The 23628-nt window shown below is 46.8% G+C and overlaps 1 protein-coding gene across 4 annotated transcripts in view; it reads left to right on the forward strand.

The window, feature by feature from the left end:
• Positions 1–23628, forward strand: part of KANSL1 (KAT8 regulatory NSL complex subunit 1) — a 1100309-nt gene that overhangs the window by 669459 nt on the left and 407222 nt on the right. For all 4 annotated transcript variants that reach the window (XM_069634095.1, XM_069634096.1, XM_069634094.1 and 1 more), the window contains one exon: positions 16980–17121. In XM_069634095.1, the coding sequence (XP_069490196.1) occupies positions 16980–17121 (142 nt within the window). The remainder of the gene's footprint in view (positions 1–16979; positions 17122–23628) is intronic.

Raw genomic sequence — 23628 nt, forward strand, 5'->3', positions numbered from 1 at the left:
CTACCTTGCAGCTGTTGCATCGGCTAGGTTTCGCCGTGAACTTCGAGAAGTCTTTTCTGTTGCCTTCCAAGGACTTGGTTTTTGTGGGGGCACAGTTTCTAACTCAGCTGGGGCTTGTGAGGCCCTTGGACGAGAGGGTTTTGAAGCTAAAGAAAAAAGCAGCGGTGTGGCGTGTCCGTTCGGACCTACATGTCACTGTTGGGGGCCATGGCGTCCTGCATTCCACTGGTGAAAAACTGTCTCTTCATGAGGCCGGTACAGGAATTCCTCGCTGGCCGATGGGCTCAAAGTCGCGGATTGTGGTCTGACAAAGTGGTCATCGACGGCGATCTGGTGGAAGCGCTTCGATGGTGGCACTGCTCGGACAATCTGGTTCGAGGCATGCCGTTGCTGGAACCAGAATTCCATTTTACAATTGTGATGGATGCCTCTCGGGGGCGCATCTCAAGGACTCGCAGGTCCATGGCCTGTGGTCTCGGGTGGAGTCACGTTTCCACATCAATGTGCTCGAGTTGAGAGCGGTACATTGGGCCCTGAAATCTTTTCTGCCGTGCATACGCGGGTCGGTGGTGAGGGTGTTGACGGACAATGCCACCACAATGTTTTTACCTCGGGGAAACAAGGCAGCACGCATTCCAGGGTGCTGTCGAAGGAAGCACAAGACCTCTGGCATTGGGCTCTGTTGCACGACATCGGCATTGTGGCCTTTCATCTGCCGGGAGTGTTGAATGTAAAAGCGGATGCGCTCAGAAGGGAGGTGAGCCAACTACACGAGTGGCAGCTGAAGAAGCAGCAGGTGTCCATGCTCTTCCGGAAGTAGGGCCGTCCTTCGTTGGATCTCTTCGCAACGAGGGAAAAGAAGCAGTGCAAGGAATTTGCCAGCTGGTGGGCTCATCCCTAGTCTCTGGGGGATGCGTTCGCGTTCCATTGGATGGACTGGTTCGCTTATGCATTTCCTCCGTTTCCACTCATTCGGCGGACCCTTCAGTGGATTCGGAGATACCCATGCTGTGATTCTGGTGGCTCCCTTCTGGGCCAGGCAGCCGTGGTTCTCAGATCTCCTTCATATGGTCATCTGTCCGCGGCAGAGCCGATTCGGTTGGCAGTGACGCCGAACCTGCTGTCTCAGGACAAGGGCGCTGTCTGGCACCACGAACCGGGCTCTCAGCCTGACGGCTTGGCTCCTGACTTCTCAGAGGTTGGCCTGCTGAAGCCTTCTGGTGACTGTCGGTGCATTTTGGAGGCAGCAAGAGCTCCGTCCACGAATGCCTCCTAGGCGTGTAAATGGAAAAGGTTTTGTGTGTGGTGTAAAGGTCAACCTGGGATGGACCCTTTGAACATTTAGCCGGAGCAAGTTTTACCATACTTATTGCAGATGGCAGAAAAGGGTCTGGCATTCTCCTCCATGAACAAAAGTAAACAAGAACATCCCTTTAACACAAAAAAGCTTTTATTATGGACATAGCACTTCAGATGCATTAACCTTGAACGTTCCATGCATTAAGCAGCACCAAGTGTATTCTTGGGTGTGGCTGCTAATGGATTGCCTTTGCACGTGCTCACTCTCTAGGAGTGGCAGGGTGTGGCTGGTAAGCTGGCCCTAATGGGCGTGCCCACGATCTGAGCTATATAAACTGCCCCGATCCTCAAGACCGACGCTATGCGTTATTCTGCACTTGCCGGCCGTGTAACGCTCACTGTCGCCTGAGGTCAGACTTACCTTTGAAGATACACCTGGCAGCAATTTCTAGATTCACTCGGAAATGGCATGCTATGCCTCTGTTTAGTGATCGTCTCTTCAAGCATTTCTTGAAGAGATTGTTTAGGACCTTTCCTCCAGTTAAAAAGTTTCCTCCGGTGTGGAGTCTTAATGTGGTTCTGTCAGGTCTGATGAAGCATCCGTTTGAACCAATGTCGTAAACGCCTTTGCAGTTTTTATCTTCGAAGGTGGCTTTTCTGGTGGCCATTACTTCGGCCAGAAGGATGAATGAGTTGCAAGCTTTAGTTGTGGACCCTCCATACTTGAGGATCTTCAAGGACAAGGAGGTACTGGCTACTAATCCACACTTTATCCCAAAAGTGCCAACCACATTTCATAAACTCTCTTCTATTGTGTTGCCCTCGTTCTTCGCTTCAGCCTCCACGCCTGTAGAACAGGATTTGCATTCGCGGGATGTCAAGTGGGCATTGAAGTTTTATTTGAATCGTACTCAAGAGTTCTGACTTTCTAAACAACCATTTGTGGCCTATAGACTGTCCGTCAAGGGACGAACAATCTCCAAACAAGGACTTTGTCGCTGGGTGTCGTCTGCTATCTCATTCTGCATTCACTAAAGCTGGGAAGCCTTTGGAAAGGAATCCGAGGGCACACTCGATGAGGTCTACAGCTTCGTCGGCGGCATTATGGTCGGGGATTCCTCTGGTGGACATTTGCCAGGCGGCCTCCTGTGCGGTGCTGCATACCTTTACCCGGCATTACTTTCTGGAGCAGCAGCATGGTAAGGATGTGCAGGTGGGACGGGCCATCCTGCAACGCCTGTTTCAATAAGGTAGGCCTCGCAGCTTTGGGGTATTTTTGTTTGAACTTGATCACTGATGGGTTTCTTGGTCTCATGTATGTGATTCTGGTTCTGTATTGGTTTGCACTCCGCCATTCATGTTTGGTACTGCTATGTAATCTTTATCACAGCATGTGAATCCATGAAAGATCCAATGCTGGATAAGGGAGTAATTTCTTACCTGGAACTCCATTTCTCCAGCGTTGGTATCTTTCATGGATTCAAATGCGCCCGCCAGCCGCCCCTGCAGGCAAATCTGGTTTCGGGTTGCCTCTACTTTAAAGGTTAAAATCTGAAGGGAATCCGCGGGGGTGGGGCTATTTATACCCTACATCCTATTGGTGGTGGCTAACGCACCCAAAAAGGACGTTGATAGGACTCTGAAGTGTCGAAGTTTTCCATAGGAAAACACGAAGTTAAAATAACCAAGGTTCCTAGCCTGACGGGGAATATTCACAACATGTGAATCCATGAAAGATGCCAACGCTGGAGAAATGGAGTTACAGGTAAGAAACAACCCCCTTCTCTTGTTCTGTTACCGGGGGAGCTGGATCTGTGAGCTCCAGCCCGCTTCCCACCCTCCATATCTTGTCGGCTCCACCCCTCTCAAGCCTCCACAGCGCTGCAGAGGTCCAGCAGGCCCGGCACCCTCCTGGTCTGCCGCCGTGGGGTTCAGAGGGTCATGTCAGAAGCTTTTAAAGCCTATGGGGGCTTCTCCCGATTCCCACGGCCTTAAGTGTAGGTCACACTTTTGGGGCTGTAGGAGTGCTTGTCTCAGTATCTCCTCAAACTGCAAGGCAGGGGACAGCTTGCAATTCAGGCAGCCATCTTGTCTGCGCCCCCTGGTTGGCCATTTACTTTTTAATCTGTCCCAGATCCCCAGTTTCCTTCTGAACTGGCAAAATTCCCTTTCCCACACATTTAAATGCCGATGCAACAGTACTTTTCAGTGGGAATTAAATGGGTCTTCAGAACGCTTTGGACGCCCTCCAGGGATACCATGTCCGGAATGAGCTGGCAATGAACTTTAGGAAAACTAAGGTCATATATTTATTATTGGAATGTCAGGTGCTGAATCTTTTGCCTACCACCCGTTGGCTCTGAAATAGTTTCCAAATGGTCAGTTGTGCATGGGAATTTCTGCTGTCTCCTTTTGGGTTTGCACAGAGGGACTCCTATACAGCTGATATGGCTTGAATAGGTTATATACAGTCTTACTGGTCAGGCCATTCATCGATAGGATTTTGCTGGAAAATCGGATAATGGTACCTTAATGAATCAGTTGAAATATATTTTATTTTCGAAGTGGTGCACAGTTTAATAGTTGACGATTTCTTGTGACTGAAGGTAAAGACCTTCCTGAAAATATGATGCAACATTACATGGCTCATTTGAAAGCTTTGGATAGATATGAATTAAACAATGCTGATGGTAATGTTAAAGGTTATTTATACTGCGCCCTATCACCACCGGAGTGGTGCTCTGGCGGCTCTGAAAGAGGGGGGGCCGGGGGTTGAGTTAGTTGGAATGAGCTGGAAAAGTGCAAGATAGCAGTGATGTGCTGTTGGCAGCCTCAGCCCGTTGGGTCCGTTTGCTGGGCTTGGGGTGTTTTACGGTCAGTAGTCGTGTGCTGTTGTGCAAGTCTGTGCGGTTTGTTTTGTTGTTGCAGTGTAGTGAAGTTTGTGCGGATTGCTGCATTTTAGGCTTGTGGTGTTTGGTTAGAGTTTGAGAGGTGTATGCAGAGGGGTGAAAATATTAGTGGATTGGTTAGTTGCCATTGCTGTCCTTGCAATTATGTCTGTGTGATGCTTACTACCATCCACTATTCGATGTGAGGCAAACCAGTGGTCACGATTCCATTCAAGTGTTGCACTTATAATCATTTCCAGTTTAATTTAAGTGTTCTAACATTCACATTCTATCTAGATGCGACACAGGTCAAGTTAGGAATTCCATCTAAGTGTGGAACATGTTGTTAAATTCATAATCCTGTCTAGATGTGACACAGGCTAAGAATTCCATATCAGTGTGGCATATGCTAACATTGACATTGCTATCTAGATGCCGCGCAGGCTAAAGCTAAAAATTCCATCTCCGTGTGGCACATGTCAACCTTATTACACCTGTCTGAAGGAGACGCAGGCTAATCTTGACACTTCTATATAGGTGTCGAATTGCTTAATATTGGCTAGCATGTTAGTGCGCAATGCAATGCAACATCTACAGTCCGGCCAAGAGTGGTCCCAGGCTGGTGGCCACAAATCTCTCCAAGTATGCATGTTGTACAAAAATTATGGCGTTATACATTATGGAGAGGTAAGGTAGAGTGGTGAGGGCTTTCTGGAGTAGAGTGATTGCTCTACACCCCACCCATGCCACACTTAGTTTTGTTGGTGTCTGTTGGTTGATGGCTTCATTGGCTTTCTCTGTGGACACCTGCTGACACATCTTAGAGCCGCCAATGCAGGAGCCGCCCTTTGCTTCGAGACCCTTAGCCGAGGAGGCTGCCGGGCAGTAAGCTGCCCAAGACAGGCCCGGGATAAAGGTGTAATTAGCCAATAGGGGCCGGTGGGAGGGCACAGGAGGTGGGAATAAGGAGAGCAGCAATGGAGCATCGCGGACCGCGGGGCCGCCATGGGTGAAAACAAATTACAAAAATACTCTCAAGAAATTAACTTGGTATCGTGGGCTGTTATGGTTATTTGTCCGTTTTATGTATCCCATCACCAAGATAAATTTCCTTTACAACCATAGTCCTCTGAGATATGCACAACGTGGATGCACAGATGGATTGTGCATGTGTATAATTTGTTTACTTATAAGGTAGCGGGCCATGTGGGCAAAAACATTCCAAGGACTGAGCAGATCTGCCGGTTATGTGGTGGCATACGTGACATTTAAAAATTAAGTGCTGATTTGGCCAGAGGTAGATGCTTAACTGCCATAGCATCACTTAGTGTAGTAGTTTGTCACTTTAATAGCATCTTTATCCCATTTGTATGGCCTCCACGCGCTTGTAGTAGGAACGCCCTCGGGGAGGTGTGTGGGGGGTTGGGGGTTTGCTACTGAAGTCCAAGGTATAGTAATGATTGTCGAAGAGGGTTGTAATTTGTGTGTGCATTTGGCCAAAGTAATTTATTGGTGGAGTGCCCAAGCCCCCAGTAAGCTACCATGGATGGTCAGGCATGTGGATGGGTGCTGTGAGGAGAGCAGGTGAGACCGTGAGTGCAAGGGACTAGTTATGTGTCCAGCTACACCAAATTCTTTTGTCGTAGGACATAGCTGCAACCCGATGGAAGAGGTGTTGTGCTTTGTGTTTAGTGTATGAAGGCGAATGCGTACGAGAATGCGGCTTTGCCTGGGTTTAGTTCCGTCAGCATGGAGTGCGACAGGCTTAATACCATTAGCTATAGTTTAGTGAATGCCTTGGGTCCGGTCATTTGCCCTATTCTAAAGACAAGGTTGACCATAAAGAGTGGCTGCCTTCTGCATGCGGCCAGCTGCAATGGATTTATTCTAGATTCAACCCACAGGCTGCACTCTACAATCACCTAGATTTACTACCTTGGCTGTGTTCTACAGTCAACTGGTATAAGTAGATTGGGTGCGTTTTACTTCCTTCTAAATACAATGGGTACATCCTGCATTCATCTGATTTCAGGATGTTGGCTACTTTGGCAACAGCCTGCATTCACATAGGTTCAATACATTGGCCATAATTTTACATTCAACTAGATTCAATACAGGGTTACATTCTGCCATTGGACTAGAATCCGGGTTTATACTTTACCTTGTTTTGGGCAAGAAGGTTGGAGGTCGTAAGCAGTGTCGGTGCATACGGACTGTGGGATGGGTGTTTAAGAGGGGAGCCGTGTTCAGGTTGATTGGGGGTGGGGGGAGCCAAGTTTTGAGTGCCTTCCTGAAGGAGATGTAGTCCTCTTTGCAGTGTATCCTTAATGGGAGGGAGTTCCAGAGGGTGGGGGCTTGAAAGAGGAGGAGGATCCTCCAACTCTTGTGGAGTTGAAAGGGGGAATAACCAGGTGGTGTGCGGAGCATGTTCTACGTTTTCTGGTTGGTACCGTAAAAGTTTCTCCTGTAGGAATTTGTGGCCCGTCTTGTGAACGGCACGGTGAGTGATGCACTTAGCTTTGAAAGTTGTCCTTTGGCTGACTGGGGTGCCAGTGAAGCACTCTGAGGGCAGAGGCGATGTTATCTTGGTTAGAGAGCAAGGAGGAATTTGGCTGCTGAGTTTTAAATCTGCTGCAGTTTTCTGAGCTGATAGGCGGGTGTGTATATAGAGGGAGTTGGCATAATGGGAGAGAATGATGGCCAGGATAGCTGAGGATGAGAGGGTAGGAGAGGTAGGGAAAGATCTGACTCAGGGTGCAGAGGTGGAAAGTACCTATTCTGGATTCTGTGCTGATGTGAGAGTGTTGCATCAGAGTCAAAGGTGCATCCCATGTTTTTCAGAGTTGGATGCTGCCAGTGGGGGGGTGCTAGCGAGGCTTTCCAGGGTGTGGGTTGGGTGAAGGTTTTTCCGCAGATATAATTTTTTCAGTTTTGCCTGGGTTGAGGAGGTGGTGATGGGCCATCCTCCAGTGGTCGACTGCCGAGAGGTAGGAGAAGTCTGGGTGGGAGGACGATGTTGTTTTGGGGATCCTGCAAGTGATCTGGGTGCCATCTGTGTAATTGTAGCAGCTAAGGTTGTGAGAGCAGATGAGTGATGGAAGGGGAATTAGATAGATGTTGAAGAGGGGAGGGCAATAGGCAGCACATTATTCAGAGTATACTGTGCTTTGCATGCCATCCCAGATAGAGACGAGAGGTTTCCGTTCCTCAGAGGTTTGAAGCCAGATTGGGATGGGCCAAGAAGGGAACTGGATTCTGTGTAGAGGGGAGAGCTTGGGAGTATGCAGTGCGGTTTAGGAGTTTGCCTATTAGCGGGTATTGGAAATTGGGCAGTAGTTGGTAGGAATAAGAGGGTCAAAGGTGGCCTTTCTAAGTAGCGGTTTAACATGTGATGTTTTTAGTGCGGGGGGAAAGACCTGAGGTCAGAGAATGGTTAATCATGTCTCTAGCAATGCTGCTGTACAGGTTGAAGTTAGTGTCATGGTCATGAAGTCGGGGGCACAGGCATGCAGGGGTCGCATGCACAAGAGACCTGGGTGGACACTGTCCTGGCTCCAGGCTCATGAACAAAAGTAACACAAAAAAGCTTATATTATGGACATAGCACTTAACCTTGAACGTTCCATGCATTAACCTTGAACATTCCATCCATTAAGCAGCCCCTAATGGATTGCCTTTGCACGTGCTCACTCTCTAGGAGTGGCAGGGTGTGGCTGGTAAGCCGGCCCTAATGGGCGTGCCCACGATCTCAGCTATATAAACTGCCCCGATCCTCAAGACAGACGCTGCGCGTTATTCTGCACTTGCAAGCAGTGTAACGCTCACTGTCGCCTGAGGTCAGACTTGCGTTTGAAGATCCTGCTTCCTGGACATCCTGCTTCCCGCCAGGTTACTTACCAACTGGGGGGAAGCTGTTCTTACCTGTACATCTCTTTGGCAAACCAAGTATCCATCTTTACGCTTTCCGGAATGCCAAAATCTTCATCTTGGCACCGCAGCACGACACGCTCCATTGTCGACACCAGCGCCTGCCGAAAAACAGAAGACAAGGTTAGACATCGAAAAAACAGTCCGTTTAAGGTTGCACGTCGCCATACTTCACGCTTTTCCTTAAATCACTTACGTGCTGTCGAACATTGCGGTTGCATCCATCTTCCACCCGGCCGCGTCTCGCGTCTCAGCTGCATTGAGGCCGCATTAACATCTCAGGGATGAAAACGGACATTATTGTGGGCATAAATGGGAGCAACATATAAAGACATTAAACAGAACGAACAGCATCACAAGAGTTCAAGAAAGACTTACCAATCATAAGGAGAAGCATACTTGCAGCTGGACTAATCCTTATCAGGGATCAGTGAAGGAACTAGATCCCATTCGACGTGCCAGAAGTAGCAGGACGGAGAGCTTATCTTCCATAATTCACAGGAGCAGTATCACCCCATACCACCGCTCACAGCTTTTCTACTGAGGGAGAGGCCTGAAGGGGGTGATTAAAGTTCAGGGAGGGCTGCAACAGTGCCCCAACGGCTCCGCAGAGACAAGGTGAGCGTAACAGATAGGATATTCTTCAAAAGGCGGGTGGGGCATGGGTCATCAGTGGATCCAGAGGGCCGACTTTGGAATAGAAGTTTCAGGTTATCTGAGTGGGAGATGCTCTTAAGATTCGAGCACTGGGTGCACCAAAGCAGGAAGGGGGTTTCTGGTGGAGAGAGAGAGAGAGAGAGTGGGGGGGGGCGGCCAGAGGGGAAAGGATGTTGCCAATTTGCTGGCGATGGAGTAGTGTCTGTCAGTGGCACTGTTATAGATGTGGTCGGATAGGATATTGCAGAGAGATTGAGGTTTGGGTGGGCTGGGGGATGAGCAGCTGAATGCTGTGATGATCCTATGGAGTTCCTTGCTAGGGTTATGGGAGTTGGCTATTCTGCTCCCATAGAAGGATAATTTGGCTTTCCTGATTTACATCCTATATGCTGTAATCTGTCTGGTGCAGAGAGCTCGGTTTTGGGCCGTAGGGTTGGAGCGTCGGGTGCGTTCCAGGTGATGTTTAAGGGTTTTTTAGTGATTTGAGGACGAGAGGGAACCATTTGGAAATGGGGCCTCTTATCTGGGATGCAGATCTCATAGGTGTAAGCAGGGTGAGGGCGCTAAAGAGCCAATGGTCAAAAAGTACAATGGAGGGAGGACCCTGGTCAATGGTGAGGATAGCGAGGGATCTTTGGAAGGAGTTGGACAGGTCAGGGCTTAGTGATGACCTTGTTCCAAAGACGAACAGGGGACGACTTTCTATGGCTGTAGGGGCATGGGTTAGTGATATTGAAGATGATCAGTCCAAATGAGAGGGCAGGGACGTAGAGTGATCAATTTGGTGGAGTTCCCTACAGCTTCAAGGGTATGGCATGCTCTGTGGGTGGGGTGAGTAATCAGTTGGGACAAGTTAAGTGCTTTCATGTAACCTAGGAGTGGGCGGGTCATGGGGCTACATGGGATAGCAAACCAAATGTTGAGATCCCCTAGTATGGTGAGGGAAGGGTTTTGTATGAGGATTGCTGAAACTGAGTCACTAATGGAGTCTGCAAAGTTTCATTGTAACGAGGGGGGTCTGTAGAGGAGTAAGAAAATGAACGAAGGAGGGTGAGAGGTGGAATTTCACTAGTAGAGACTTGTAATCAGGGCTGCAGATTTGTTTCTCAATGTGTAGCACAATGAGATGTTTGTATAGGTTGGCAAGTCCTCCAGCTTTGCTAGATCGGTTGTGCACAACTGGCGAGTATCTGGTGGGGAAGGCTTCATGTGCAATTGGTTCAAAGTCATCGGAGAATTAGGTTTCAGTGATGGAGATCTGTTTTTTGTCGGAGATGAAGTAAAAATATCAAGTATTGGTTTTAGTTAGACCTGGTATCGATATGGATGCAAGAGACTGGTAGGTTGTAGTAGAAAGGAGGGAAGGATTTGCTGGGGTGGGGGTTGGGGGGGTGTAAAAAGAGCAACAGGTTAGTCATGGAGGGATCCCAGATGAAATTCAAAGGTGGGAAGGGTGGGGGTGTGTGTGTGTGTGTGTGTGTGTTGGTGCTGCGAATGGGGCTGTTGGGGAAGACTGCTTGAGAGGGCCTATTCTTGACAGGGTGGGGGCGGAAGGGCGTGTTCGAGAAGGGGTGAGAGTAAAGGATGTTCAGAGGGTTCTGGTGATCGTGGTGGGGGCAGAAGGGACAAGGGGGAGGGAAATGGTTGAGGTGGGGCAGGAGTAGGAGTTTATACAAGTGTTGAAGAGGGAGAGGATTGGGTTGGGAGTAGGGGGAGCAAAAGGGTGTGAGGGAAGCAGGGTGGCGTCTAAGAGGAAGCAGAGCAGTGGATGGAGGAGGTGGTGTCCTCGAGTTGGGGTGTCCTCTGTTTAGGGCGGCCTCTGTTTAGGGCGATGTTTGGGACCCAAACAATGTAGGAGGGGCTTTTGAAATGGGTATTTGAGAGATCGTCCCGAGCAATGGTTAGGGAAGGGAAATGTGAGTGGGGGCATGGTGGTGGAGAACGAGAGGTGGGAATGTTTTGGTTGAGGAATGAGGGTAGTGCATGCAGAGGTTGGTGGGGATCTGTGATGGGAGGGGGTTGATCCGATTTTTGGAGCGCCACTTTTTTCTGGGAATGTTTGGGCATGGTGGAGGATGCGGTCAGCGGCTTCAGTAAGGAGTGAGTTGTCTGGTGCTGGTGGGCTTCATGTATGGATGGGCTTGGATACAGTGTGATAGATGTAGGTGCAATGTGTAAACAAGAGTAAAATAAAAACAAATGCAGTGCCAGAAGCAGGCTAAAATACACAGAAGTATGCAGTAACTGGACAGAGTCCTAAATTCAAGATGTAAGCAGTACCTGAAATAGGTTAATTACAGAGATGTTATACAGGCTGAATTCCAAATGATTTTAAGTGCCTAAAGCAGGCTAGAATTCGATGTATATGTAGTACATATAACAGGCTACAATAGAAATGTATGTAGTTCCTAGCGAGCACATAAGCAGTACCTGAATAATGCCTGATTCAACACATAAACTGACGATGGCTTGCAAGCTTTAGCTGTTATGGTAGCAGTAGGATTTAATAATCTTCTTGATATGGGGATTGTAGTTGATTTTGTACAGCTTGTAGGATGCTATTTTTCAAAAACTGCACGCTCAAAATAATGTATATTGAATTTTGATTGCCACTTTGCTCTTTTTTAAATGTTATGTTAAAGGTACTTATATAGCGCACCGTCACCAACGGAATTGGGCCCCAGGCACTCTGGTGGATCTGTAAACAGGATAGGGTTCGTCGGGAGGAGGGGAGTAGGAGAGTGGGAGAGGTGGTGTGCTGTTGGCAGCTTCAGCTCGGTATACACCGAGTGCTGGGCTTTGGTGCAAGTATTAGATCGGGTGAGGCCTCATGTGCTGTAGGTGCTGTTCGTGTTGATGTGGTGTGGTAAAGTGCATGCAAATTGCTGGGAGAGAAATGGTTGTGTGGGTTGAGTATGCAGAAAATTGAGGATTGGGTTAGTGTGGTCTGTATCCTGATTCAGGTACTTCTGGTTCCGTTTGAGCTGTATTCTTGTGAGTGGGGTTGTTGCTGGTTCCTTATAAGCTGTCATGCTGTGGTGGTGTAGCGCGGATCCAGCTATATCATAGTGAGTATTGTATGGGGTGATGGGTGTCTGAACCTTTTCTTCGGGTGTGGAACGGGGTTGGTACTACCTATTCTCTTGTTATGTAATGTGACACTGGTCAGTTGAAGCTTTGGATGCTTCTGGGTCAGAGTGCTGTTGATGAGGCGCCTTAGTGCATCGGTCTTGGTCAACCTATGTATTCAATCGTTAGTTTCCTCCTATCATGACCATCTTTAAGTTCTTTGGTTTCCATGGGGTGACTTCCTTAGGGCTATTGTTTGGTTGTAGTTTGTGTGTGATGGCGCATTGTGCTTCCCGCTGTATCTTGATGAGCATTGTGTAATGTGGGTGCTTATTCCGTTTCTCACCCTCTGGATTGGAGCTAATGGTACGGGGTTCTCTATTCACTTGCTTTCTGCCGTGATTGGGTCTGTTGGGAATGGCTATAGTTTAGGATCAGGGTCCTATTGATGAGTTGTACTGGTGTTTCTGTCTTCGTCTTGCTATGCGGTTTTGGATCCTATCATGGCTGTCTCTCGGTAAGTCGTTTGGTATGTCGTGGGATATTTTCCTTAGTATTTTTTCTATCGATTGCTTGGTGTGGATCAGGGAGTGTCTCGTCAGTCATCGATAATTTAGTTGTGTGTGTGCCCCTGTGGCTGGTCTTTCTAGTTATGCCGTGAAGAGCCAAGTTTTGAGTAGTTTCCTGAATAGTAGGTGGTTTCTTCTTTTACGTATGTACTTGGGAAGGTCGTTCCAGGTTTTAGGCGCTTGGTGGGAGAAGGAAGATCCTCAGTTTTCTTTTGTTGTAGGGTTTCGGTTCCAGGCAGTTGTTAATGCTTGTTCTGAGCGTCCTTGTTGGTTGATGTAGACGCAGTTTGTCTCTCTGGAACTCAGCGCCTTGGTTGTGTACTGCTCTATGCGTGATGCACATTGTTTATCAATTGGTTTTGATGAGATGTAATGCTACCACTATTCATTTTTTGTAAAATTAATGTGGTTTGATTGAGCCATTCATAGACATTGATCAAATATAGCTTTTTATGTTAAACGCTTTTAAGCACTTATAGCTACTGCATAGAAAGACTGCTTAGAAAGACCGGAAGTATGATTTTTGACCAGCCTTACTTGCAACAGTTATTTATGACTGCAATCGGAAATGTGAACCGAGTGTCAGGTCTTTAAAATGGCCTTCAATGCCACAAAAAAAATCGCGTTGAAAAGTTAATTTTTTCATATAGGATGCTTAAATGAGAATGCAGCACCGTGAGCTAGAGCACGAATACCAGAAAAATGTTTACTGGTGCTTAAACATCAGTTCGCGTATCAGCTGAATCCCAAATGACAAATTTAGAATATCAAGATTAACATTGAATACGAATGCATACGAATTAATGACGTAGGTCAGAAGATCCGAGAACAAAGGGGAAAGAGGAAGACCCCTTTTTCACAAATGGCAAATGTTGAGTGTAGATCACGGATAGGAAAACACAGTTCGGTGGTTTCATCAATCAGACTGGCCTTGTTGACATTTACTTCAACTTTTGTCGCTCGTAATATTGTGTTTTATAATGACGTTTTAAAATATATCTGAGCCATTTTTATTAGGAGTTCGATCATGAGTTCTCTCCTTTTGCATCAATTTCCTTTGTGCAATGAGCTCTCTTCAGTGCATCCGCCAGCCTAGTAGTGAGGCATCTTTTATCACTGTTGCTTGCGTATTCCATCTATATACAGGGTGGCAAAGAGGGGTGGGGGGCCTATTGGAGGACCTCCCTCCCCGCCCCCATTAAAAGCAAAAAAGTGGCACAACTAAAGAGTTAATCTAAAAGCCATCTAGGTAAGTGTGGTTGATTTCATGAAACCACATAGTTATCTGGAAAATGTATATTGGGTTTATGGGCAATTTCTTTAGCCCTTCGGAAAATGCGAGGTTTGGGTTGATGCTATTCCTGAAAAGATGAAAATGAGCAACTTGTCGGACAATTTCTGAATGCTAGCAGTCAATTTGTGTACAACTGGGCAAGTGTGTGTTTAAATCAGCTAACCTTTTTGATGGGGAATGTGTGTTAATCTGTTAATCAAGTGTCTTTTAGCTTTCTTAGTTGCTCGGTCACAGAAGTTATCCATTGGCTGACGTTAGGACTTCGTACTCTGTTGACTGAACCAGGTTTTGTAAGTGGAGCAGGGACTAGATGTTGAAACGTTTTTGTTTCACTAGACATGGTATATGTATGTGCATGAAGTCAACTGTGTTGAATTAGCTGAGCGACCTTCAGTCATAAAAGACGTTAAGTGACCCTAGATATTGCATAGTGTAATAGTTGAAATTGTGCACACTGGCCCGTCGGCCTGGTAACTGCTGCTGTGGCCTGACGAGGCACATGGCGGATCACCTATATGTGCAGGATGTTTACAGCACCTACACAAACCGCTTTGAAACTTGTTGCAAAACCTTTGCTTCTGTAGTTATGTAATGGTTCATTGCAGTACATTAATTTAAGGATTCTGCACTTCATGGGTAGATCGCTAGATTTGCCTTTAGTATGAAGATTCACAACGAGTGGTCTGTGCTGTGAAGTTTTAATTGCATTTTTCGATAAAGCAGCATTATTTTCATAATTGTTTAACTTGTACGCTGGTTGGCTGTGCTAGGGTCCTTGTGTGGATGGAGTCAGTGTAGCATTTGCCTGTTTATATGGCCTTATAGAGCAATTGAGTACCTTGGATGAATGCTGCAGGTATATTTGTAGGAACCGGGAACTGCGCATGGTGGTATTAAAGCATTCTGCAGCTGGTAGAATGGAATGCGCATGTTTTCTAGGTATAGTAACGCAGCAAGTCCCCACAGAGGGACGTGTTTTGGACAGGTGGGGTGGGAGGTGGGGGTGTGGCGAATTACCTACTCTAGTTGGAAAATACATTCGAGTATTTGATCGAAGCTGCAAAGAGCTGTTGCAACAGGCGTTAGATCGTAACATGAGTTAACGCAATACCTTTGAGAGGGAAGGGTGGAAGAATAAGGGGGGGGATTAAGATGCCAATCCTGATTAACTAAAAAAATGTATAAACCAGGATGACTAACAGCTGCCTTCAGTGATGTTTTCTGTGGATCCTGCAACTGAGAATGAGTACATGGTTCCAATGCCCATTCCTCTTTCTGAAGCACAGAATGGCTTAGTTTTATACTGTTGTACTGATTTGTGTTCCACATGTTCCTTAAATATTGGTCTTACTGTCTAGGTTGGGAGTGTCTTTATTATGTCATTCACTGTGCCATACATTCACTTTTCTCCATTTACCTCTTTAGTTCCGTCTTTCACTTCTAACATTCACCAAGTCATTATAGGGAGAGGACCTCTGCACCCCAGTAAAACACTGCATCACCTTCAAAACAATGTGCATAATGCACAGGGCAATCAGCGGACAAGGAGCAGAAATCCTACAAAAGAAAATAAGTCTACAAACCAACGAGACCCCTCCTATCAAGCAACGAAATCCGCCTAGAACTCAAACCATACCTTAAGAAAAAACTTGGAGCACCTCCTTCTACCACTTAGCCGCGAAAACCTGGAACATCATCCCAAAAGAAATGAGAAACACTGAAGATCGCCTAAAATTCAGGAAATCACTAAAAACCTGGCTCTTCAACACCACAGACTAAATCTGGAAACCAAAACCAGAAAAGGGATGACTAAACCAGAAAGGACACAGACATCCCCTACCTGAGAGGGCAACACCCACAGCACCTGGACGGGTGACACCAGATAGACTGGAACATAGGCGGCACGCAAGGAAACTGAGTCAACTACCCCAGACAATCCCACGAACACTTTCGCCTACCCCTTAGTTACCGCCAGGCACCACAGTGATGAGGAATTGTCAAGATATTGGCAATCACCACATTACCTGAGAGGTTGACATTGGCAGGTGCACTGGCCAGAGGAGTATGAAGGGAGGGTAAGGGGAGCTATGAGAGAGCATGTTAGAGGTGGGGCCAGAGGAGTAAGGAACCTTATATGCCAGTCGGACCCAGATCAGGACAGAGCCGGATAGAGATGCAAACTTACCAACCCTACTAACCATTTCCCTTTCTGCATTCACCTCTCAAACTCCAAACCAAACACAACCAAAACCTACAGCACAACAAACCGCACAAACTTCACTACATCGCAACAACAAAACAAAAACACATAGTCTTGCACAACAGTACACAACGACTACCGGCCGCAAACACCCCAGGCCCAGCCAACGGACCCACCGGGCTGAGGCCGCCAACAGCACATCACTGCTCTCTTGCACTTTTCCTGCTTCCTCCCACTAACTCAACCTCCCGTCCTCTTTCAGAACGCCAGGGGACCACTCCAGTGGTGATAGTGTGCGGTACAAATGTCCTTTAAAGTTAACATAACCCTCTTTTTTTCTAACCCATATTCTTCCTAGTCCCCAACCCTTATCTTAACCTATTCATTGCCACCTTAACAATGTGAAGATGCAGGCAAAGAAAATGCAGGAAGTAAATGTCTGACAAAGTAAATGTAGAAGAGGTGAGTTTGCTTTTCTTTTTTGGGTAAAGTAAAGACGGATACCTCAAAGTTGTTCACATACATTGTGATATCCGGAGCAGGGGTGAAAAGTTCATAGCCACCAGGAATAAGTTAACTGCCCCCTCAGTTTTCCTAATGCACACAATGTCTTACTTCCCTAGTGTCCATTATCATTAGGTAGTGTCTAATGGCGGACACAAACTAAGGCATGTCTAGAACAGGGAGTAGGATCCCCCTTCTCCCCACCCCCCCCCCCCCCCGCCTTTGCCAAGTGCTAGACGTTGGCTTCAGTCTTTGCCAGTAGTCTGTCCTGTTTACTTTGCTCTTCATGTCCACTTCCATAAAGAAATGTCCTTTTTTCTTATGGTTTGGTTTTAAGGTGGCCATCAGGAGAACTTTGTTTGGAAAACTAAATGTTTGGGATCTGTTGTGCTTCGTTTATCACTGTTTTTGCATTAACGGTTTAATTTCAGTATGTGGTTAATTGCACACAAGAACAGTACAACTTCAAATAGCCATTTCTACATTACTGCAATTTAACTTTTGCACAGACCTCATAAAAGGCCTATTACTAGTCACATAGTATTGAAGATCCCTTTTCTGCTTTGATTTAGGACTCAGCGGCCAGATTGGCAGTGGGCAGTGGATCGAGCTGCAATAGTAAGCCGCTGGAACTGGCTTCAAGCACATGTCTCAGACCTTGAATATCGGATCCGGCAACAGACTGATATTTACAAACAGATTCGTGCAAACAAGGTAAGGAGAAGATAAAAAAGACATGCTAGGTTGCATTGATGTGTCCGAGCAGCAAAGGCAATGGGTTTTACATGCATGTGATGCAGCATTGCTTGCTTTATGTAGATGTGTTTCAGCATGATCTATTCAGCTTCGTACTAGGTTTTGGTGCACCTACAAATCCCCTTATTGGTATTAACTTTTCTCCCTGTGAGATATTATAAAGGCCTCTGAACTGAGAGTGAGCTACAGAACATACTAAACTTTCTCTGATCCTTTAGCAGATCAGCTTATGTGTGTGCCTACCTATAGTCTCTGGTACATCCCGCTCAACCTTTTAGCATACTAGTATTGAATATCCCACGTACCCCTAAATCTGTTAATCTTTGATACTTTGAGGTATCCAAAGTGGCTGTCGCAACCCTTTGCTCAGTATTGTAACTGTTGACTGGCATATGAAAAATGCTATTTAAAAAAATATATATTCTTTTTTGTGCATCATTCAGTATTGCACTAGGATGCTTCTTTCCTTGTCCATCGGTGTGCTTCGAGACCTTGTTACTCAAGAGGTTTGTCTAATTTGATGCGAAAGTTCCGAAAAAAGGGGCTGAGATGCAGACATCAGGACAGCGTTAAGGTGCAAAATTTGCACTTTCTATTAGCTAGGGATATTTGAGACTTGCCATGTAAAAAATGGTGTGCTGTGCGATGAATAGAATTGAGGTGGCAAGTGATTTATTTTTTATGGCTGGCTAGTAACTTGCTACTTGAATTTTTGCACCCTGGTGTTGTAGTTTTTTGAAGATAGTATATATGATTTTGATAGCAAAAGCTTCGTTTTTCAGAGACTAATGGGTCAATTGAAGGCACTAGTCTCTCTTAAAGACCAGAGTACTCTTAAGTTAATATACTTTTCTCATCCCATCACATATGGCTGATTTGGGCGCTGTGGCGAACCAGGTGGAGGTCTCGGGCGATTGTTATGTTCAAGGGTTTTAATAAAAAGAAAAGTAATCAAATTACTAAATTACCCTATTTCTACAAGGGAAGTTCCCTACCTATCAAAACTAAGGGTGGTTGTTAAAGTTCAAATGGAAACACTTTTGTCCAAATTATTTACAGCTAAGTGGTCGTAGCAGTATAGAAACACCTAACTAAAAGAAAGAAAAGGGGAAGCTTTGTACGCTAGCCTCAGCAAGGCTTATACCTGGCCCGCTTTATACTGGACTTCCAAAGTTCCTTTTGCTTTCATGATATTCTCTCCAGCCTTGATACCAAATTTAGTTTTCCAGTCTCTCCTTTAAATAAAGAAAACTGTTTCTTGATGCAAACAATTCAATTTCTCCAGGATTGTTTGAAGAACGCATACAAAGTTTCTGTCCTTTCCTCCTTTGAGGTGCTTGGACTCCCCAAAGTTCTGTAGTCCTCAGACCACTTCTTTGCTTTCACACAAGTTATTTTGGATATGGTGGTAGTCCGCCCTGGTTGTTCAAAGTTTGCCTTAATTCAGTTATTCATATCCAGGGTTCAAAATTGAGATTCATGAGCAGGAGCTAAAACCATCTCCTGGTTGTCTGGTATCTGGTCTCTGTAGGGAGAAATTACCACAGTGGAACTAGGAGCTACCAGAGATACTCATTTAACTTTGTCCATTTTGTATGAACCATTGTGTTTAAATGTGTATTAGATGTGTTCTATTTCTTCTTTATTAACATTCTCCAGTACTCAAAGTTAATGTCACATTTACAGGTTTGGAAGGCACCAGTTGGACCTAGGAGCCAAAAGTAGCTCCTGGTAGCTGTTGATTTCAAGCTGACTGGTTTGTTTTATTCATATAGCGCCGTATAGGCCTATATGCATAGGGACGCTAACAAAACAACAAACAGTTACAGCAATAATAACTAAAATTCAACAAGACAGACATACATGTCATCAAATACAAATGAGTCTTCAGTAAAAAAACGAACAGTATATACCCGAAGGAACTGAGCTAATGGTGCAGTCGACCATTAGCAACAACAGTAAAACTGGGGCCAACAAGGAGTACTCTATCGTGAGATCTTCTCAATATGGGGCTTCATGTGATGGCATTTACAATTCACTTCAGTTCGGATGGCACATAAATGAAATTATTGCAGTTCGCTTAAAACAGTGGAGGATTAATACGACCACAGCCAACCAGTATGCAGTCCCTATTTACGTACGAGTACCATTGGCCAATCTTAATTCTCTGTAGGACCTTAAAATCCAGTGTCATAACCCTTAGTCCAGTCCTTTGTCTGAGCCGGACCATACATTTATTCCTGAGCGCTTCCGTGGTTTCAAACCGCACTGGAATAGTGACATTAGAGATGATAGTTTCTTTGATCTAACACTGTTTCTCTCAAAAACCTATTGGAAATGGGAGGCTTCTGTGATTTATTAGATCGTAATCTGTGTGCCTGAATTTGGTTTGGTACATCACATCGGCCACCCCATAACTGTGTCAATCTTGGTTCCCCCGCCGCAAAAGGGTGCACAGCTGTATAATATTATTTTTGCCCTTCAGTTGCAGCAATCCTACTGGGGCAGAGCAGTCGGTGCTGCAGTTTATCCGCTTTCTCCTTTCATAGGTAAGCCATATTCAAGGCACTCAACTCGGTCCGACACATTCTATCCTTGGCACCTCCACTCAGTTTAACTGGTTACATTAACTGGGATTGCTTGTTGGAGATGTATGCCAGTTCACCAAAATCCAGTTTAGGGATTTGGCAGCTCATATTAACCAAATCCGTATTCTGATACAAATCAGCTTGACATGCATTATCTATTTTGACTGGAAGCACATATTGTGCAGATTTAGCTAGTAAGTCAAGCCATTTGCCGAAGCCATGGAATTTCTGTAGCCATTCCCCCTTGACTCCCTGACTGTAATCCCGATGATTCATACAGGGAGACCACTTGAAAAGCAGTCTTGGAGGCTGGTTGATGCTCAGTGGGTAGTTTTACATTGATTCCACTCAGTTTCTGGCCTGTTTTAGGTGACTTTCTGGAAGGATTTGTGTGTATTTTGCTAAGGTTTTCTGGCTAGTGTGTGGTTTTCTCTGGGGTGTATTTCGTTTTTTTTTTTACTTTACTCCCACAACATTTTCTGAGCTGGTTGGCATGTAGGGTATGAAGACTGTAGTCTGGTCCTTTTTTCTAGCTTTTTTACTCTCCCACACACTGCCCCTTGCAATTGGCTGAAACTGTTGGGTGTCTCTGTGCCTCTGTTCCTGGCAGCCATTTCCCCTTGACTCACTGACTGTAATCCCAATGCTTCCCACAGGGTGACCAGCTGAAAAGCAGTTTGATAATCGTTGAGTAGTTTTACATCGATTTCAATACGCTTTTGGCCTGTTATTGGTGGCTTTGTTGAGGGATTTGTGTATTTTGCAATTGGTATCTGCCTAATGTGTGGTTTTCTGTGGGGTTTGTTCTGTACATACTAGGCTGTTTGGCATCTAGAACAGATCATGAATATTAGCCGGTGCCACATTCAGATAGAAGTGTGAATGTTAGCTTGCATCGCATCTGGCTAAGAGTGAATGCCGGCCTATGCCACATTTAGATATAAATACAGAGATATTCATGTGCCACCTCTAGATTAGCATGCCTCACATCTAGATAGCGATGCCACTAACCAACCCACTAAAAATCTCACCCTTCTGCATACAACTCTAACCAAACACGAGCACACCTCTAAACGGCAGTAAAGCGCACAAGCTTCACTACACAGCAACAACAAAACAAATGCATACAACCTCACATGAGAACAAGGCGGCTACCACTCGAAAAGCACACCTATCCTCAGTGAACGGTGCAAGCGGAACTGAAGCTGCCATCAGCACCTTACTGTTCTCCTGCACTTTTTCTGCTTGCTCCTACCAGCTCACCCCTCCCCCTCTCCTTTTCGGATCTGTCAGAGCGCCAGGGGACCACTCCGGTGGTGATAGTGCGTAGTACAAATGCCCTCTAACATTTATTGAAATCTAAAATTATTCTCAAACTGCATTCCACATGGGTTCAATGTTATCAAATTGCTCTTTATTCATCTTCCCTATTTCAAAAAAGGACTGTGGAGAGGATTTCAGGGTAGATTCCGATTATCACCATCGAATTGTGGGAACAAGGCCAGCGCCTGGTCCAGATGTTCAATGCTCTGTCTGCCCATCAACGCCCCTATAACTTTCTCCTAGTTTGGACTGACCCTTTATCATTATTTCCACGTCATCACCATTAAAATAACATGCCTTTGTCTCCTGAAGTCGCCTTCTGCGAGCCCTCCCAGCCCAAACCTCGGTTAGCCTATTCCTGTTGGGTGTGGACGTTTTTTCGACATTGCCCTGCATAATGCCAGACAACTTCTATAGAGCGTACCAGATAGTTTACACAAAACCAGCCTCCTAGTACCTCTAAACAGCCAGTGTAATGATCCCAAAAGCTTTTCTGCAGGGGTAAAAATCGTCGTGGTCCACCTCCCAAGAGTCTGTTGGAAGCACAATCCAGAACGACTATCCGCTCCATAGCTGCGAGTGCCCAGCCTACCGGACCCACCTTCGAGGACGTTGTGCAGGATGATTCGACTACCGGCCTGCTGCTGGGGCCCACCAGAGTCATCTCTGAGGTTGACGCTCTTGCCTCAGGGTCTGGCGACCCTTCCATGTCTTGAGCCAGCACGTGGCACAGGACCTGCGCGCCCTCCCTCCGAGGGCGTGGCACCATGCTGAAGATGGCAGACAAGCACGTGGCCGAACCTGCAAGGCCGACGCCCATCTTGAATTCAGATTCGGGGCCTCTCCCGGTCCTTTGCACACAGAGCAGACTATGCAAGAACTTTCCAGTCCCCTTCCTTCCGGAAGCGTTGGCGGACTCTATGTACAGGTGGATGGTCTCTGCGCGGTTACATCTACCTCTCGTAGCCTTGTGGCTACATGCCGCAGAGTCCTAGATGTTGAGACCCAGCACAGCTCAGCGCCGTGCCCCTCACGAGCTGGTGATGTGCAAGGATCGCTTCTTTGTGCTTTTCCTCATGCGCTCCCCTCAGATGACAGGGCTTGTCAAGGGCATCGTCAAGGAGTTGATCCCACAGGTTGTGCCTCCAAGGCCTCTGCCTCTGGGCCCTCCGCCGGTTCCTCTGGTGTTGCCAGTGCTGCAGCCCTTTACTCCTCTGATTCAGGCCCTGCAGGTACTTAAGAGCCCCCCTCGTCCTCCTGTACCACCAATGCCTCCCCCGCAGTCTCCTATGGATCCACAGCTACCTTTGGCTTCAGATCAGGGGGCACCCCCTGTCTCCCAGGACCCAGACTCCCCTCAGTCTGGGGGGAAAAAAAGGAAACTTACCATTACTGCAACTGGAAAATACAAACTATGCATTTACTGCGCTGCCAGCATTTTCAAAAATTCCCACTCCATTTACTGGGACCAAGCGGAGTGGCGGGGGGTCCCCCCGCTTACCATTGTAGTATGCTGAGACGACTTGAGGGTTTTTTTTTTAAAAGAACCCTGCATCGTTGGCTCAGACTGGGAGGAACTGACGCCAGAGGGAGGCAAGTGGGGTGGGGGGTGGTTAGGGGAATGGGGGGTGGGAAGTGGGTAGTGGAATGCGGGCCGGTGGATGCAGGCACAGTGATGATCTGATGGCTTAGTCGCGCCGTAATTGGAGTCGACATTTTCTTCGTTGGTATTACGCGCAGTGCAGTGATTACATAGAGCCGAAAAGAGGGGTGGTTGGAGGGGTGATGGTGATGAGACACAGGACGAAGAGACTTCGGCGTCAGTGAAGGCATTTCATGACCATCTTCAGGGCCATGCAGAGTTCTTGGAGGTCCTCAAGCCAGAGTCGGCCCCCCAGTAGTCAGGGCTGTTGGCGGTGATTCGGGCCCGCAGTGCCACGAGTCGTTTGGGCATTCCCCTTCAGAAAGATGTCATGTAGGTCGTGCGGAAAGTCCGGGAGAAGCCCAGGGCCAACGTCCATATGAACAAGAAATTATATGGCCGGTTTAGGCTCTTGGATGGGGAACCAGTCCTCCTAGCCTCAGCCGCACGCTTCAGTGTTGGCGTTCTTGTTTTCCAAGCCATCGTCTTAGTCTTCAGCAGGGGCTACCTCCAGTTGTCTTTCCAAAGCACTTAGGTCTTTTGGAAAGCATTGCTCCCTCAACGCCGGGCTGCACTTGCAGCACGCCAACGCCCTCCTAGCTGCAGCAAACCAGAAGCTTTGGTAAGAGATCGGCCGTTCCTGCCTGACCCCACCCCCCCCCCCCCCCCCCCCCGGCCCTCCACCCGACCCGGAGATGCAGGCCTCCTTCAAAGACAGCCTGGCGGAGGCAGTTGCGCAGGACCTCATGGAGTCTTTGGTCTCCCACGTTGACACAGCCAACCGATGGCTGTGCCTGGGGGTTGAGATGAGGCGGACATTGTTGATGCATGCCACTAAATTCTCTGCTGATGTGCATGAGAGTATCCTGAATCTTCCTTTTGAGGGGTCAAATATTTTTCATTCGTCCACAG

Source organism: Ambystoma mexicanum, chromosome 13 (assembly GCF_040938575.1).
Source record: "Ambystoma mexicanum isolate Mex_15411 chromosome 13, UKY_AmexF1_1, whole genome shotgun sequence".
Classification (NCBI taxonomy): domain Eukaryota; kingdom Metazoa; phylum Chordata; class Amphibia; order Caudata; family Ambystomatidae; genus Ambystoma; species Ambystoma mexicanum.